Source organism: Pectinophora gossypiella, chromosome 20, assembly GCF_024362695.1.
Source record: "Pectinophora gossypiella chromosome 20, ilPecGoss1.1, whole genome shotgun sequence".
Taxonomy (NCBI): Eukaryota; Metazoa; Arthropoda; class Insecta; order Lepidoptera; family Gelechiidae; genus Pectinophora; species Pectinophora gossypiella.
Window position 1 is genome coordinate 2,625,507 of NC_065423.1, and position 17,310 is coordinate 2,642,816.

At 40.4% G+C, this 17,310-nt stretch overlaps 1 protein-coding gene across 2 annotated transcripts in view; it reads right to left on the minus strand.

The window, feature by feature from the left end:
- LOC126375852 (fatty acid synthase-like) overlaps nucleotides 1–17,310 on the minus strand; it is a 38,754-nt gene that overhangs the window by 20,452 nt on the left and 992 nt on the right. The window contains exons 2-22 of one of the 2 annotated variants that reach the window (XM_050022900.1): nucleotides 16,942–17,105; nucleotides 15,717–15,909; nucleotides 15,100–15,220; nucleotides 14,613–14,816; nucleotides 14,019–14,135; nucleotides 13,593–13,771; nucleotides 12,520–12,662; nucleotides 11,875–12,078; nucleotides 11,344–11,530; nucleotides 10,771–10,933; nucleotides 10,102–10,271; nucleotides 9,268–9,419; nucleotides 8,825–9,008; nucleotides 7,552–7,700; nucleotides 6,897–7,081; nucleotides 5,515–5,634; nucleotides 4,938–5,047; nucleotides 2,720–2,910; nucleotides 2,051–2,208; nucleotides 1,083–1,340; nucleotides 274–388 (exon numbers count right to left, since the gene is read on the minus strand). In XM_050022900.1, the coding sequence (XP_049878857.1) occupies nucleotides 274–388; nucleotides 1,083–1,340; nucleotides 2,051–2,208; nucleotides 2,720–2,910; nucleotides 4,938–5,047; nucleotides 5,515–5,634; nucleotides 6,897–7,081; nucleotides 7,552–7,700; nucleotides 8,825–9,008; nucleotides 9,268–9,419; nucleotides 10,102–10,271; nucleotides 10,771–10,933; nucleotides 11,344–11,530; nucleotides 11,875–12,078; nucleotides 12,520–12,662; nucleotides 13,593–13,771; nucleotides 14,019–14,135; nucleotides 14,613–14,816; nucleotides 15,100–15,220; nucleotides 15,717–15,909; nucleotides 16,942–17,088 (3,450 nt within the window). In that variant the 5' untranslated portion in view covers nucleotides 17,089–17,105. The remainder of the gene's footprint in view (nucleotides 1–273; nucleotides 389–1,082; nucleotides 1,341–2,050; nucleotides 2,209–2,719; nucleotides 2,911–4,937; nucleotides 5,048–5,514; nucleotides 5,635–6,896; nucleotides 7,082–7,551; nucleotides 7,701–8,824; nucleotides 9,009–9,267; nucleotides 9,420–10,101; nucleotides 10,272–10,770; nucleotides 10,934–11,343; nucleotides 11,531–11,874; nucleotides 12,079–12,519; nucleotides 12,663–13,592; nucleotides 13,772–14,018; nucleotides 14,136–14,612; nucleotides 14,817–15,099; nucleotides 15,221–15,716; nucleotides 15,910–16,941; nucleotides 17,106–17,310) is intronic. The other variant, XM_050022899.1, reaches the window with a different exon arrangement.

Below are 17,310 nucleotides of genomic sequence, written 5' to 3' on the forward strand. Positions count from 1 at the left end.
CGGTGAATACACGCAATGGCGTCTTGGCGGGAAATATGAATTATCCGATCTTCCCTTCGATCCGAACTTACCCGGGTTAACCTTACTATTTCATTATATACAGAAAAACAAAGCTATGGCTCTATTTATTAAGAAATGAAAAACCTAAAAAGTCACTTTAAAAACACCTTCGTTTCAATATGAATTTATCAATTGAATGTGCTTACCCTGGTATTATGAATGCTTATTTGCTAAAATTATTTGAATTATAAGTATTTTTTTTCTATTACTTACGTCAAGAGTAGGTTGGTTCCGTGGAACAAATTTTAAAGCCTTCAAGTCAACTGGGTTTTCACCTATCAACTGAAGCTTACGAAACTGAATATTTTGCATCAAAATCCCACCGCACCTAAAATTTTTCGTTTACACATTAGGAAATTACCAACTTATCTATTATAACGGCCTATGTGGTCCAATGGTTGAGCGTTGGGCTCACGATCCGGAGGTCCCGGGTTCGAATCCCGGTGGGGACATATCACAAAAATCACTCGCACCTAAAATTTTTCGTTTACACATTAGGAAATTACCAACTTATTATTATAACGGCCTCCGTGGTCCAGAGGTTGAGCGTTGGGCTCACGATCTGGAGGTCCCGGATTCGAATCCCGGTGGGGACATATCACAAAAATCACTTTGTGATCTCTGGTTAGGTTAGGACATTACAAGCTAGTCACCAGATAGTCCAAAATTAAGATGATCCGTGCTTCGGAAGGCACGTTACGCCGTTGGTCCCGGTTACTACTTAGACTACTTACTGAAGTAAGTAAGTAGTCGTTATATGAGCTATGTCAGGGGCCTTTGGCGGTTCAATAGTAACCCTGACACCTGGGTTAATGAGGCACACGATAGAAGAAGAAGACCAACTTATCTTATGGTAGTCTGTAACGTTGAAGAGGATATTATTGTCATATTCGACTTTTACGTCTTCCTTTTTCTTCTTCTTTGGTCCTGCATACTTTGCAATAATTGAGCAAGCACCACCGGCAGAATACGAGTGACTGGCCCTTCAGGCGGTCACAGCAAATTAAACTTTGACGTCTTACCTGTAAGTATTGTGTACCTCAAACACGTGAGCAGGCACAACAGTGACGCCTTCAGATTCTAATTTCATACACTTATCGTGCTCTTTTAGGTCAATGTTGATCTTCTTAATGGCAATGGGTTGTGACACAGTGTCATGTTTGTTTCTCAAAGTGCTCAACTGAAGTAAACCGTCGAGATATGTCACCCAATTGCCGTTCCATACTATCTGCGCTTCTGTGAGGGACTTGTTCGTCTTGTGGATGCTACGGCACTCGCCGCTAGAAGAAATTAAGACATAGTTTAGTTAATTTCCACTTCACCTAAAGCTACGCTACTGTTCAAATTATTTCCCATAAGTATCTAAGGGTTAAAGGCTAAGGGTCTTGGCCTGTGATAGACAAGAATTGAGAATGCTTTATCGACAAGAGCGTGGCTCTTAAATTAGTGTTTAGTGCTGAGTTAAAGGTTGCCTGGAAGAGATTACCTTACAATACCACCGCAACCTTACCTCACCTACCTACCTTACCTTACTTACCTTACCTTACCTTAGCAATAATGCCGCCTGTTGTACTACCTAACCGCATAATATCGTTTACTTATTTTAATGTTCGTTTTGAGTGCAATTAGGTAAGAGTTTTGTACTATGTATACAAGAAACGAAACTATAACAAATACTGAGAGAGATGATTCCGGTCATTATTTATTTATAAGTTAATATCAAGTGGAATTTTCTATCGCAAAAGTATAGAATTGTTTTTTTTTTTTTTTAATCTAAAATAACATGAATTTTGCGACGGAAAATTCCATTAACTTAGAATCTTGGTCTGAATCATCCCGCTCAGTATTCGTTACGATGTCACTAACACCCTGTATTTGTTTAGGGAAATGTGTTGGAATTTACTCATTACTGGGATTAACTGTTGGAGCGAAGTTGTTGAATGAGTTGCTCTGGTGAAATTATTGAATACATTATACGTACAAAACTCACCTATAAAAGTAGTCCCGTTCATAGAACATCTGGTAGACATCATCAGACGTGACATCCAACTCCTCTTCAGACTCGAAGGTCATTTTAAAAGCTCTCGTAGACTCCTGAACATCGCCACGGATATAACCGATGGCCACAATACGATCCTCATCCAATACCTATGTGTCGAGATAATAATTTTTAGTGCTTATTTATTTATTAATATTGTAATTGTGTATGTGTTTTATAAGACACTATAGACAATAGGCATTTTCTGGGTAAGCTCGTTCCAACGTCGATCTCTTCTTCTCCTCGTGGAAGAACGAAGTCAAGAGCAAAACCATCTTAATTAAAAAAAAAGACAATGGCCCCGATTCCTGCAGACACCTCCTAATTTTATTTTAAGTTATACCCTATCATCAGTACTTACTTACACTCCACCTACCTAACCTGAAGATTTGACAGGTCCGGTTTTTTAATTAAGTGACCTACCTATGAAACTTATTATTTTCGGAAATGTGGGTTTCCTCGCGGTGTTTTTCTTCACTGCTACAGTTAAGATCCATGACCTTGAAAATGATTGGTTTAAACCCGTTTATTCGAACCAGCGACCTCACAGTGAGAGTCAAGCGTTCTTCCAACCGGTCTACAACGGCATTTTTTTTAAAAGAAGATGGAAAGAGTAGGTACCTCAAAGTATCCATTAGCGCGGTGCAAAGCCACGCTCAGGCGCAGGGGCCGTCGATCGTGCAGCACGGGACAGGCGAACAGGCGCACGTCACCAAACTCCACGGACACCGCCTTACGGGGCATGTGCATCGACATCGCCAGGGTGTCCCATACTGCTACCAGGGATGCCGCGTACGGGTACACCGTCTTGCCTGGAACAAGTCAATGGCTAGTTCAAAGACCTAAGCAGCCTCTCATCATTAATTTAACACGTTGACAGTCCAGTGATTCATATATGGGTTATGACGGACTAGCTCCATAAGTCCGTGACCCATACTTGTTCAGAGCCCTGAGTGCGGCCTTTGAAAGTTCTAATTTTTCCATGATATTAAAAGATATGGTTTACTTCCTGTTGCACTCAATAGGCATTGTGAAGTGTTTAGAATTAGAATATATATTATTAATCTTTCCGTTTTTAACAGGACGTATAATATATAAAATTAAGTAATAAGCGGGACTTACAATGAAGTCAAAACATTTTGTATGGGGACTGTCAACGTGTTAAGAGCCACGCTCTTGTCTACACCGATGCATTCTCCATGCTACTTTTTTAGGGAAAAATACTTAGGGCAGTGGTTTCCCTCTTACCTTCCGCCACGCAGAACTCTGTCTGAAACGATTGGGATGGCGCTCAGAGCTGTAATTCAAAGCCGTACTACGACTCCTGCCCGGGCGAATAAAATAGGGATCTCGCTGTGTGTTGTCAACTTAATTCTGTCGGGTTATTGGCCAATGTAAAATATTAAGAGGGTTGTTTTTTCTGCTTAAAATTGAAGCGTGTTCCATAAAATTCATACCTTTCAAGTACCCGTCCCATTCCTTTTCGGCGGATAAGAAAATGACAGGTATAACTTAAAATAAAATTAGATGATGTGTGCTGGAAACAGTCCCATCAGGTGCACGCTTACTTTGTCACGATTACTTATACTACTTGATTCGTTAATTAACCTTGATGCACGGAACTAAAGTGCACGCATAATAGAATATTCATTGATGTCAATTTGTGCAGTCATACGATGAATGAATATTACCTATGTCCCCACTTTACATAAACAATTCCAGTGAATGCGAATGAATTAAAAAGGTAAATTAATTATTTACCTCAATCAATTCATAGCATTTGCATTCAGAGTATACTCTGAATGAACGTGAGAAATGAAGTCATAGAAGAAAACAGTATTATTAAGAATGAATATTTTTTTTATTTATTATTAGGTATATTATGAATTATTGTTTTTACCTACCTACCTTTTATATATTGACATGTAAACATCATCTACCCTGGTGCCAGGGTTATTATTGCACCACCAAAGACCCCTGACATGGCTTATGTAACGACTACGTACTTACATCAGTAAGTAGTAACCGGAAGAACTGCTTAACGTGCCTTCCGAAGCACGTATCATCTTACTTTCGGACAATCAGGTGATCAGCCTGTAATGTCCTTACCAAACCAGCGCTCAAAAAGTGATTTTGTTATATTTATTTATTATTTCTAGCCGATTTACATAGATACATAGATAGAATCTTCGATTCTTCGATTTTCTTTGATTTCGGCTCCGGCGACTGTGCATTTCCAGATCAAGATCGGCGCTCATGGGCCCTGACGTTTTTTATTTGTTATTATTCCCGCCGGGATTCGAACCAACGCTTAACCACTGCACTACGGAGATCGTAAAACAAATAATAAGACAAAAAAAAATATAAAACTTACTCAATATCAGAGACTATCACTCTATCTACTTTGTTAATAGTAAAACTAATGCCTATTATGTTAATAGCAAGCCCCGGACACTTCATAAAAACAACCTCGTTTTACACAGACCATGGGTGGATCCAGGGTCCATGTCCCTTCCCTGGGCGACAGGTTGGGTCATGGGTGGCCACTGCAATTGTATCTAATTGTCTACGACGTTAGATTGCGACCTGGTGGCCCCCTCTCTCTTCCCCTCCCTCTGACATAAAATCTGTATCCGCTCCTGACACAGACGCATTGACGTTATCGTACACGCGCATCTGTGTGTGCGACGTCTTACGCCGTACGATTGAAGACTAAACTATGTCCGAGGGGTGAGGTAAACCCAGCTCAAACGCTGGTGGGGAGCAGAGAGTTGCCGTTCTATACTTAATATTATTCCTTATTCTATGCTAGGTAGGTACATGCTGATACAATTCTTACCTCTTATAACATTTCCTTGTATGTATTTGCTTTCTTCATCATGAGTCGATATTATGAACTTGCAAGATGCTGCCATTTTCCTATGAGCACTCACGAACAAGGGGAGACTCCTGAAAAATAGAACATAATTTAATACCTACTTACTATATTTCCGGCGTTTTTGCCGGAACTCACTGTGATCTTGTGGTTCACAGGCTTGCTTCTCATACTTTTTCGATTTTTGCTTTAGATTGCGACATCGCGTGTACCAAGGACCTTAATTTAGAGCCTGTCCAGATGAGACGTTTTACGCGCGTTGTCATACCACAGAGTACTTAACATCGTAGTACTTAACAGACGCACATCTCCAAGCGTGCAGGAATCTATAAGGTAATCAAATTACTCTGTGGTATGAAAACGCGAGTAAATCGCGTCTCCTGAACAAGGTCTTATTTCGCGTCGTGTCGCGTCGCGTGGCCTCGCGCTTACGCCTCTTAAGCCTCTGCTGACAGTTATAAGTAAATTTAGGTTGCACAACATTTCCAAGTGAATAAGAGGCTTAAGTAGCATGTATCTCTAAATGGCGTAAATTGCATACCATTTCTCGTTATGGGCCCACTGAACCAAATGGCTCAGCATGGGTGTCCCTGTAGACACGGGGAACTGTACTTGCGGGTACAAAGCTTGGACCTTGGGATTGTAGCCTTCCATGTACAATCTGAAATATTACAATGTTATAAAATTATTATTCTTTATCTTTTTATTATTGTATTGTATTATTTATTTGTGGTTTGCATTATACGTCTGTTTCTAATATTTATAACGCCAATTAACGACAAACTGAGAGCAGGATGACCGAATGTAGGAATGGTAGTCAGAATGAAACGGAACGTTAAGGTGTGTGAAAGAGAGAGCGATGAGTGAGCGAGAAAAAAAGATAGGATTGCGGAATGACAAAAATGGCGGATGGTTGTTTTTAAGTCAAAAATGTAAAATAGATAAAACTCGAAAATAAACGAGTTAGTAAAAAAATATATATTATAATCGTTTTCCATCATGCCCCGTCCCACATTTTTGATCAATGTAAGTCCTTCTAGATCTTCCTCTGCTAGCCCTACCACCAAGTACAATGGCCTTTGTTCATGACTCTATAATAATTATTCGCCTAACTCCTGTGGTCCTTGTTCCTCTATTAGATACATACTTACCTAAGTATGGACACTTCATATAAAACTAAATCTTACCCAGGGCGTGCGAGCGGGATAGACGGTCCACGCGCGCTTCTTACCTACTCCTTAACGGCTTACAATTTAAAGAGACTTTAGTCCCATCGGGGGTGAGGTAAAACAAACACATTCCAAGCTCTAATGGGTGCGGGGCGGAGTGTCTTTGCTATAAGTACTTAAATAGTATTGTTTTTTATTCTTTGACATAATCCACATGACTTGTCACGTCATTTGCTTATGTTAATCCATTTAAATCCCTTTTAATTCGTTTTATTTAGTTTTAACAGTGTGATAAGAGAAAGATGTGGTGTAAACGACGATTAGTGGTTTGAACACGTAGAGCGGATGAAGGATAATAGAATTACGAAAGCAGTATATAAAGCGAAGGTTTATGGTAGGGCTGGCAGAGGAAGACCTAGAAGGACGTACACAAAATTAGACAAAAGAAACACAACAACATTCACGGACAAAATTGGAGATGTCCTTAGATAAGGTTCAGCACGATCTACTCTGAACCGGCGTGCTTGCATGAAACGATTGATAAATGTGGAGATAGCTAGAGAAGTGTGTCAGGATCGAAGCAAATGGAATTCCATAGTCTCTTACCTCGGTGGGAAATCGACGTGAGTTTATTTATGTGTATATATGTGTATGTATGTATTTAATTTAGTTTTTATTGGGCTAACGGTGTTAGGCCTACGCCTAAGGTTTTTTAAGCGATTGTAATTTGACTAGAAAAGGAAGTTATACTTACTTGCCGATAGCATCGAGGACTAGGGTGGTGTTGTCGGCATGTCCCCTACGCGTCAGTGCGATATTCCGGCAGGACTCTGGTAGGGAGCGCTTCAGGATAGCCTGCAGCAGCCCGTGTGGCGCGATTTCCACCAGCACCGCGTTCGATGGGATTAGACGGGACGTCTCTTCAAACAATACTGGATTCTGCATAGAAAGAAAATATAAATATATCCCAACTATTCGCACAAAGCGCTTCGCATCGTCCTTCATTATGGGCACTGCCTTAGCAGAAGACGGCAGACACTCCTTAGAGTGTCATTTCCGAATGCATATAACCCGGGTGCTTTCAAGGCCAGAGTGAACAAGCACCTTCAGGGCCATCTTAAGCTATAGGGAAACCGCTGCCCTATTGTTCCCTAAAAAGTAGCATGCCGAATGCTATACCGACAAGAACGTGGCTCTTAAATTAGTGATGATCAGGATCAAGGGAGACCCATTCCCAGCATTGTGATCTACGGCTAAGTACATAAGACTATGGAGTCTCAAAACGTTACATTGATTCTCAATTCATCAAAATTTTCCGATTTCACATTTGCGCATATTAAAGAAAGTGTCGAATAGCAATGATTTGATTGATTTTTTTAGATGTATTGCTTCAATATCTAACAATTTACCAGTAAGTTGTTGGTGTGGTAATATGCCGATGATAATTTAGCCGTTGGTTCATCCCACTTGTCTTCAGGCACGGAGGTAGAAACCCAGCGGTCGCTACGAGGCTTCGGATTCTTGATCACTTCACTCAGATACTTGAGCAGACCAGGGCCTGAATGTGTAGAGAAGATTACGAAGAGAATAACACGCTTATAAAAACGATAATAAGAAATAGATCTTTCGAGGTACAAATTTGATGTTAAAGAGAACCTACTAAATGGATTCATCCTTTTATTATCTAAGTACAGATAAATTCAAATTCAAAAATATCTTTATTCAGTACGTCTATGTTACCAATATTAATAATTAATTAAAATAGTGCGACAATATGAATCGTATTTTTTTTTACATAATGAACGTTTCATCCATCTAAATCTACTGCAGCTTCTCACAACCTGTATAGGCAGGGAAAAGAAGACGCAAGAAAAACCTCGGCACGGGGCCTTAGACGTTCTCTTAAAAAAAAAACATAAAATATTGTTATACAATTTAGTAATTTGCCTGCCTAGTATCAGTGCCCATGCATTCATATCTTCTAAATAATCACTTACTTTATAAAAACCATTTTTACCTGTTTAATTATCATCAGTTAAAAGCATCCGTTAAAATCATAAATCTAAACAGGTATATACCCAAAAAAAGTAATAAGTAAAGTAATAAGTAATAAGTAAATTCATAAGTTCATATATTTTTTTTTATTCTACTTTACTTTCACATTTTATTCATATTTAAATAAGTAGAGACTGCTGTGTTAATTTTATTACTAATTTGTAGATGCTATGTACACTGTAATTGTCATATATATAAGTCTTAATTTTAATAATTGTATTACTTGTGAATGTTTTACATATATGATGTAGTTGTACTCAATAAATAAATAAAAAATAAATAAAAGCTCTAAATTAATTGCGACGAAAATACCACACAATTAAGAAGATGATAATCTGAAAAACCATTCTTCTCTGGTGTGGGTTGTGAGACCAGTGATTGACCTCATCAACACTGGTGTCAAGGTTACTTGAGCCGTCAGAAGCACGGATCATCTTACTTTGGACAATCGGGTGATCAACCTGCAATGTCCTAACAAACTAGGGACATAATACCTAGACACATAACACTCAACCATTAGGCCATTTTGAGGCTGATTTTAAAGATAATGTAGCGCAACGATACAAGTCCAAAAAATAGACGGAAAGAGAATAATTAACCAAAAGACTTCTTCTTAACAGGTCTTACCAGCTTCAGCAATGTAACGGGAGTGGTAAGCAATGTTGGAGCAGGGGACCTCTTTGGCGAAGATTCCCTGCGCGGTGAGTTGTGCCACAAACTCTTTCATGATTCCTGCTGGTCCTGAGATGGTGCTGGACTCAGGGGCGTTGTGGCACGCCACCTCTATCTCTGGCGGAAGGAGTGGGACCACCTGAGGAATTCAAAATGTTAACACTTTCACACATCGGATCATTGACCTTATGTAGGTATATACGTATAATAGTACGATACTGGGAATACAGACATCGCCAGGAGACGTTGTAACCCTTAGATGAAGTGAAACAATATGGCCTTTTTAACCTCTCAATAATTCCAGACAATTCGGCCATTTGCAGAAGTGAATATCATCTGTGGTAAATCTATTAAGTAGGTACCACACATACGACACGTCAAAGAACCATATAACATACCTTTTCGTAACCAATACCGACGGCAGCCATAGACCCCCGGATGAAGGGTGTCTGCACAGAGACCAGACCGCGACTATACGCAGACAGGATCATCTCCTCGGCCGTGAAGCAGCCATCGGCGTACGCGCACCCTAGCTCACCCACGCTGTGACCTAATTTATATAACATACGAATTTATTGAAAAGCTGTGTTATAGTTTGTCCTACATTGTAAAGTAGGTTTTCTAATGTATGACCCAGCAACAATAAAGATCAAAAATAGGTAATTTAACACGAAGATAAGAAGGAAGTGAAACATAATGATTCTAGTAAGAGTAAATTCTGAAAAGCTGACATGGAGTTATAAGTCTTCTTCTTTGCGAGTCGATGGCGATCGAAACTAAATTTTTGCTGACCAATAATTGGCCACGCTTAGTACGGCATTGTCAGTGGCTTCGTAAAGGTCTTTAATAGTGCAGGTGTTAGGGCACTTAGGACAGCACAAAAGGTGAGCCATAGTTTGTGGTGATACTCCACATTCGCAATCATCGCAACCATCAGCCAGGTATCCCCACCTGCAGAGATTATCCTTGCAGCGGCCAACCTGTGTCCGGAGCCTATTTAAAGACTTCCATGTGAGAGTAAGTAAGAATTTAAAACACTTATCATGAAAGAGATAAATTCTGCCACGAGATTCAAACCCGCCGCTCTCAAGCCGTGTTGAAGTGTCAACCATTACATTAAATGACGTGATACTCATGCGAATTTTTCGATCTATAACTATGAAGCTTAGAAAGCGAATCCACGTCCTCGTGAAGGAAAATACATAATTATAAAGTTATTAAAAAGCCCTTACCAATAATCTTATCAGGCACAATGCCCAGAGAGGTCAGTACGTCGGTAAGACCGATCTGAACAGCTGCGATTCCGACAAAAGAATTGAGAATATTGTCAAAAATGGTCTTGTCTGGAGAAGTAATGATGTGTACAATATCCACCCCCTTTGGTTCAAGCGCCTTATGACATCTGAAAAATGGTTCAACGATTATAAAAGTTCACGTCACATCTGTCGGATGCCTAACGACCTGTGGGCTAAGATCATCACAGAATGGTCTCCAAATAGTGACAGACGCAGGCGTGCCAGACCGAGACGGAGATGGCGCAACGACTTGGATGCTTTCCTGAAAGGCTGGCCGGAGGAAGCACTGGAGCCACAAGTTCAATGTGGCCTTTTATGGAAGCATGTTTCTATGCTGGAGTTTTATTGATTTAAACTTCTACGAACTCAATTGAGGTCATTTTTCTCGCGCAAGAAAGGCGATTAGATTAAGTTAGGCGATGTGCACATTATCCTAGTGCTTCCAAAGATGATCCCAGTTCGTGTAGGGCTTTTGTAGACTATGGGAATACATTAAACTGGGTTATTGGCCTAAGGGTTCATAAATCAGGACTCTGGAGCTTATAAAACTATGTAGCTTCTTCTTGAATGTTCCACAAGGAAATTATAAATATTTATACTAAGTACCTTTCAATGGCAGCAGCGAAGACGGGTATGCGCATGAGTTCCGTGCCCATGCCAGCCCATTGCGAGCCCATCCCGCTGTACACGAACCACAGCGGGCGTTTGGCATCATCGAAGTAGTTCGACGTCTCAGCCAGACTGACTGTCTGGCCTTCTTCATTGGTTGCTGAAAAAAATATGTTTAGGCCGAAGATAATAAGCTTTTCCTGTTATATTGGGAATCCCCAGCGGAATATCAGGAGACACTTCTAATATTCCATTTGCCATCTATTGTGCCAAAATTTTTTAACCAATTAGTATGTTCATTTGTGGCAAGAGTCAATTTATGCTACATCTTAGGGGCCCCTAAGATGTAGCCTAATTCAGTTTTATTGAACCTAGATAGAGATTATTAAATACTTATTTATCAATCATGTTAGGTACGTTTTAAGGGGTATGAAAGTATTTTCTATTCATGTCTCTCTCTCTCTCTATTTAAGAGCTACGCTCTTGTCGGTGGAGTAACCGCCATTCCTCTCTTCTTCCCGCCAAAACCTTCACCTCCCGGTATTCATGTAATAGTCTGAAAATCCTTACCCAAAATAGTATAACCTCTCCCTAAATGGCCAGAGATTCTAGTCTGGTGGATGTTGTGGAAGAGCGCCAGTTCTTCAGGGTCTATGGGTCTAGACTTCAGATCGTCTAGAATGTTCTTCACGGCTGTATCCTGCCTAGCCGAGATCGTGACCAAATGTGGTATCGATGATTTGTATCTATTAGGATCCTAGAGAAGTAAAATTAAATTTAAATTATTTGACAGTACAGACAGTATTTACATTACTTCACAGCTAATGTCACTAATTGTTTAATCCATTCCACAGTCTACTAAATGTATCCATAACTGCCTTTCATTACGGTTCAGTCCAACAATTTATGATGTTGACATTTTTGGCAGAATTTTAGGCACATTTAACAACATTCCACTAGCACGACTGGCCTTGTGGTGACCATGCATCAACACGTTAGAGATACCAGTAACGGAGATACCGTTATTGGCGTTGTAAGAGCGATGAAAGCGGATATGGTCCGCCATTATCCTGCCATCACTGATGTATGTTATGTACGAACCTTGGGTTTGTAGTGACCATGCAGCAACACGTGAGCGTTGATACCAGTGATGGAGATCCCGTTGATGGCGGTGTAGGAGCGACCGAAACGAGTGTGGTCGGTCACAATCTGCATCTTGCCATCTCGGATAGCAGGAATATCGCGCCGGGGATTCTCGCAGTGTAAGTTGCCTGCTAGCTCGCCTATATGGTAGCCTAGTAGGACCTGTCAAATGTCGTTAGTTTTAGAGCGCTTTCACATCTAGGCTTTTAACTTACGCGGCTGCGAAGCTTATAAGTCACGTATCCCTATAGACATATAAGTAGCATTGCGAGCTAATTAGCCAGACGAGACCCCTCAGCGCTTCCATTTGTCCGGTGAAGTAGCTAATTCCATCTGTGGCAAATCTACAATAAGTCACTTGCCCAGGCTCTTCGAAAGGACGCGGTTGCTCCTACTCCTCAACAATACTGAATAACAATATTTTGTTTTTTAAGCACGTCTAGGGACCGCCCTATGCCGAGGCTTTTCTTCCAGCTTTTTATCCTCGGCTATGTTATGTAAAAATTGACGATTCAAAATGTAACTATGGTGATCTACTGAATAAAGATATTTTTGAATTTGGATTTCAATTGTGTAGCCTATAGACTGTGCAATTGAATATACCTTGGTGATCGCAGATATACCAGCGGCAGCTTCTCCGTAGCCAATATTCGACATGACACTGCCGACCAGGAGTGGGTTGTCTCTGTTCTTACAGAACACTTCCTCGATAGCTTCCAGCTCAGACTTGTCGGCTTCTGGCACGGCTGTCAATGAAGTTATTTGGTTAGAAACAGACAACATACGCACACGTGATATATACAACCCACAGCTGGGCATAGGCCTCCCATCAATGCCTCAATCGACAAGTCTTTCTGAAAAAAAAAAAACAGTTTTGTGATAGCGTGAGTTGCCAAATAAAGTGAAGAGGCCGACAAATCAAATTCGCGCAAGTATTTAAGTCATAACTCTTTGATGCCATTTCGTTTCAGATTTTTTCTCTATGAGAATCACCCTATGAATAAAGTACAAAACAAATCATGAAAGGCGTTTAAGTAAATTATGACGCGATTATTGCATTTAAATGTTGTTAGTAAATTACGAGTAATTGCGTCAACATTTACGCGTGTTACTGCTAGTTCATTGCAACAGTATAATTTAGCATATAAAGAAGAGCGTTGAATTTATTTTTAAGTATACGTACGTATACTAAAATATACTTACTTATATTTTTCATCATTTTATTTTTTATTTTGCACTGTCTATCCCGCTACACTTTTCATTAAATTCATATGCTATACCTAAAGGTTGTCTGGAAGAGATTGCTACCTTAGCAATAAGGCCGCCTGTGTACTACCAATTTAATTATAATACTAATGTATTTTTAATGTGATTTAAGTGCAATAAAGAGTTTTTGTATTGTATACTTAGTGTTTGGAAGGTCTTGATTGTTCCTGAGTGTTTATATAATCTACGTATATACGTGTATACACAATTCGAAATCGTACAAAAACAAGTCCAAAGTACGGCCAACCTTAATCCTTGCTAAGCCTTACATACATCTGAATGTTTTCACTTCATCATCATCAGCCGTATGACGCCCACTGCTGGGCATAGGCCTCCCCCAAGGATCTCCACGACGATCGGTCCTGCGCTGCCCGCATCCAGCGGCTTCCCGCGACCGCGAATTCACATACCTGAACCAAAAGCTTCGACATATTCCACAGCCTGTGGAGGAATCTTGGCTTCCTTGTAGAAGTTCTTCAAGAATTTCACCATGCTCAATGGATCCCGATAGAAACCAAACTTTGGGCCCGTCTCGCATTCCACTATAGATGTGAATTCACTCCTCACATGCAAGACTTCTGCGTAAATTCTGTACGAAGAAGAAGGTTTTCTAAAATTATTGTCAAAGTTTCATCACTTGCTGATAACCTATGTGTAACGGCCTCCGTGGTGTAACGGTTGACTGAACCAACGATCGTGATTTGAAAATACCGGGTTTGATTCCCTAGTTTGGTTAGGATATTGCAAGATGGTCATACGCTTGTCCGAAAGTTTTCTTCATTCCAAGTGGTCATTTAAAATCAAATAAAGTCAGGCTTCTTCAAATATAAACTTACCTTTTAGCATCCTTAGCTTTTTGTAGGAACAACACGTTGACAGCCTCAGACTTGGCTAAACCATCGGCGTTCTGATCAAAAGACTTGGTCTTTCCATCCTGACATAGCGTCATGATTCTACAAATAAACAACATAAAATATTTTAGCAAAGATGCTTTAAGTATACTTACTGCAAATAATTATATTATTAAAACTATCTCATTGACTTCCTGAACACCGAATTCCACTTTATGAGTTGTTAATTTATGTTGCAGTGTTGGTGACCGGATAATGGCAATAGGCTAGTCTCCTAATATATGGGACTTTAATATAGCTAGCGAGGAGTAGGTGTACCACACCACCTCACCTCATGCACCTCTGCTTAGCTCTTCAGGAATACACACTCTTCTTTGGCTATACTATAAAATCTACTTTCTAGTCTCCTTCTAGAGTTTTAAATCGAAAATACCTTATTTCTTAAGGATTCTACAGTTCACAACGCTCTCCACCGCCGGCGACAGAAACATATGGAGAAAGATTGTACGAGAGAAAATGATGTAGAGGAGGTCACGACCCTCAGCAATGAGGAATACGAAGAAAGGAGGAAGAGCTTACCTGCCACAATGCACAGAAGATTGCGGATGCAAACACAGGTTGGCTCCTCCGACCACGGCTGCCTCGCATTCCCCACGAGATATCGCCAGGTAAGCCTGTTCCAATGCAGCCATGGAGCTGCAGCATGCGTCATCGATGGACATCGACGGACCCTTTGCGTTCAGCCAGTAGGAGATCCGGTTCGCGAACATTGTTTTGCTGCATCTGTTGAGAATAGTTTCTTGATTATTGACCTCGTAGTGATGAAGAAGTGGGACTTCACGGAGAATTGAGTTCAAGAACTATAGCTATGAAATTTGTTCATAGCATCATACTGTTAAAGTTAGAGCTGATAGACAAGTCTGATAGGCAACAAGGAAGGAATAGAACATACTCGTACCAAGTTGTACCACGGATGTGAATCCCATTCGATTCCAGCCCTTTTTGATCTTACGCAGAATTCTTTAATCTTTTCAATGTTACCCTATTTTAGAATATCACCACTTACCCCGCAATACCAAAACCAGTTCGGGAACTTGCAACATAAAAGCAGGCTTTCTCAGTTTCAGAGAAGCAGGATCCAGTGTAAACGCCAACTTTCCTTCCAGACAGATGCTCTGGATTCACACCTGAGGAAAAATTTAACATAACACTAAAACTTCTAATCAAGTGGCATTCACAGCAACTAGGAAAAAATGAAGCCAAACTATATTACTGGAGTAGTCAAAATCTGGTTTTGATCAAAAGTCATGCATAAATGGAATTATTTGGGCCCATTAATTTACCAAAGTTATTAAATCAGACAAATTTAAAAATCGAATGTAAGTGATAAAATCAGAAGAGAAAGGTGGTGGCCATTTCGTGATCAAATTGCAGATTTTTGTTTTATATTTTAAACCGGCGCATGTGTATGTTAACTTAAAGATTTTGATGGGATGTTGCCTATCCGTGCAACCCTGCCAAATGGATTGGCTGATAGAGCCACTTATACCAACCTGTTCTGGAGCAACGCGGTGGAGTGTGCTCCATAATCCCTCTGATCAATTGAGGCGAACGATAGGCCAACGCCCAGCAGTGGAACATATTAAATTTGCTGACTTAAGTTTTTAATCTAAAAACACTCACCAGCATCATAAATAGCCTGATAAGCTTGCTCAAGCAGCTTCCTGCCCATAGGATCCATGGAGTTTCCAAGACGGTAGTGCACCATAAAGAATTGACCATCAAACAGGTCCAAGCTGGGGACCACGCCGGTGTGGTCACGGACCTCCGGATGGCTGAAACGCCAGCGCTTGTGCGAGTCGGTGACCGGGTTTATCTAAACAAAAATGTTATTAAACATCGTCACGGCCAGTGTCATGCGCACGTTTCCATGCACGGCTCGGGAAAGACTTTTTAACTAGATCTTTTTTGATGTCGGTTCTTTGTTTTTTATTGTTTTAATCCCTCTCTTTATTTATGAGCTGCGCTCTTGTCGGTGGAGTAATCGCCATTCCTCTCTTCTTCCCGCACAAATCCTTCACTTCCTGATACGACACGACCTGCACCTTCTCTTTTATTTGTTTCATAAATGTTCTCCTAGGTCTACCCCTTCCTCTCTTCCCTTCAATTTTTCCTTCTATGATGTTTGTCATAAATGAATCGTGTCGTATCAGGTGGCCAATCATATTTCCTCTCCGGTTCTCTATAGTCTTCATTATGGTTCTCCTTTCTTCAACTCTTTCCAGCACTTTTTTATCTTATCTAAATTTTGTTTTACCAATAAGTAGTATTTAAATATCATCATCATTATCATTGCTCTTCCTAACTTTGACAAAAATTTGACAAATGTTTTATTAAGTATGTGAAAAACTAACGGCCTCCGTGGTCCAGTGGTTGACCGTTGTGCTGACGATCCGGAGGTCGGTTCGAATCCCGGTGGGGACAAATCACTTTGTGATCCCTAGTTTGGTTAGGATATTACAGGCACCACCTTGATCACCTGATTGTCCAAAAAGTAAGATGATCGTGTTTCGGAAGGCACGTTAAGTCGTTGTTCCCGGTTACTACTTACTGATGTACTAAGTATGTAGTCGTTACATGAGTCATGTCTGACACCATGGTTGATGAGGTTGGTAATCCACCTCACAACCTACACGATAAAATAAGAAGAAGATGTGAAAAGCTGCAGCTGTATTTAAGTTTCAGCATTGCACAGGACCACAATGACGTTACCTACTTTAGCGAAGCGTAACACTTGCTAAACAAAATAGAAATGTTTTGTAGATAGATAATTTGAGCACAATGGACACAAGCCACAGAAATAAAATGATGATTAATTTAAAAGATGTTTAGGTAACTACGCCCTCACCTTGTTGTACAAGATCTTTTCCAGGTCCTGAACGTGTTTTGACTGTGGGAAGAGCCCCGACATGCCGGATATGACCACTCGCTCGCCGTCCAGCCCGCCAGCACCAGAAAACTCCTGCGCACAGGGCTCCTGCGGTGTCGGCGCCATGCTCGATGTTTATCTAGCTGATACGAGAAAATAATGCATTCACTTTACAAGATTCATGACTTTATATATCATTGCTTTACTATTTATTTGCTCTAAGGCCTCTAGTAATTAGAGCACTGATCTCTCGATCTAGAGGTCCCGGGTTGGATTCCATTTCAACGAAGAGTTTTTAACCGACTTCAAAAAACAAGAAGGTTATTAATTTGTCCCGTGTATGTATAT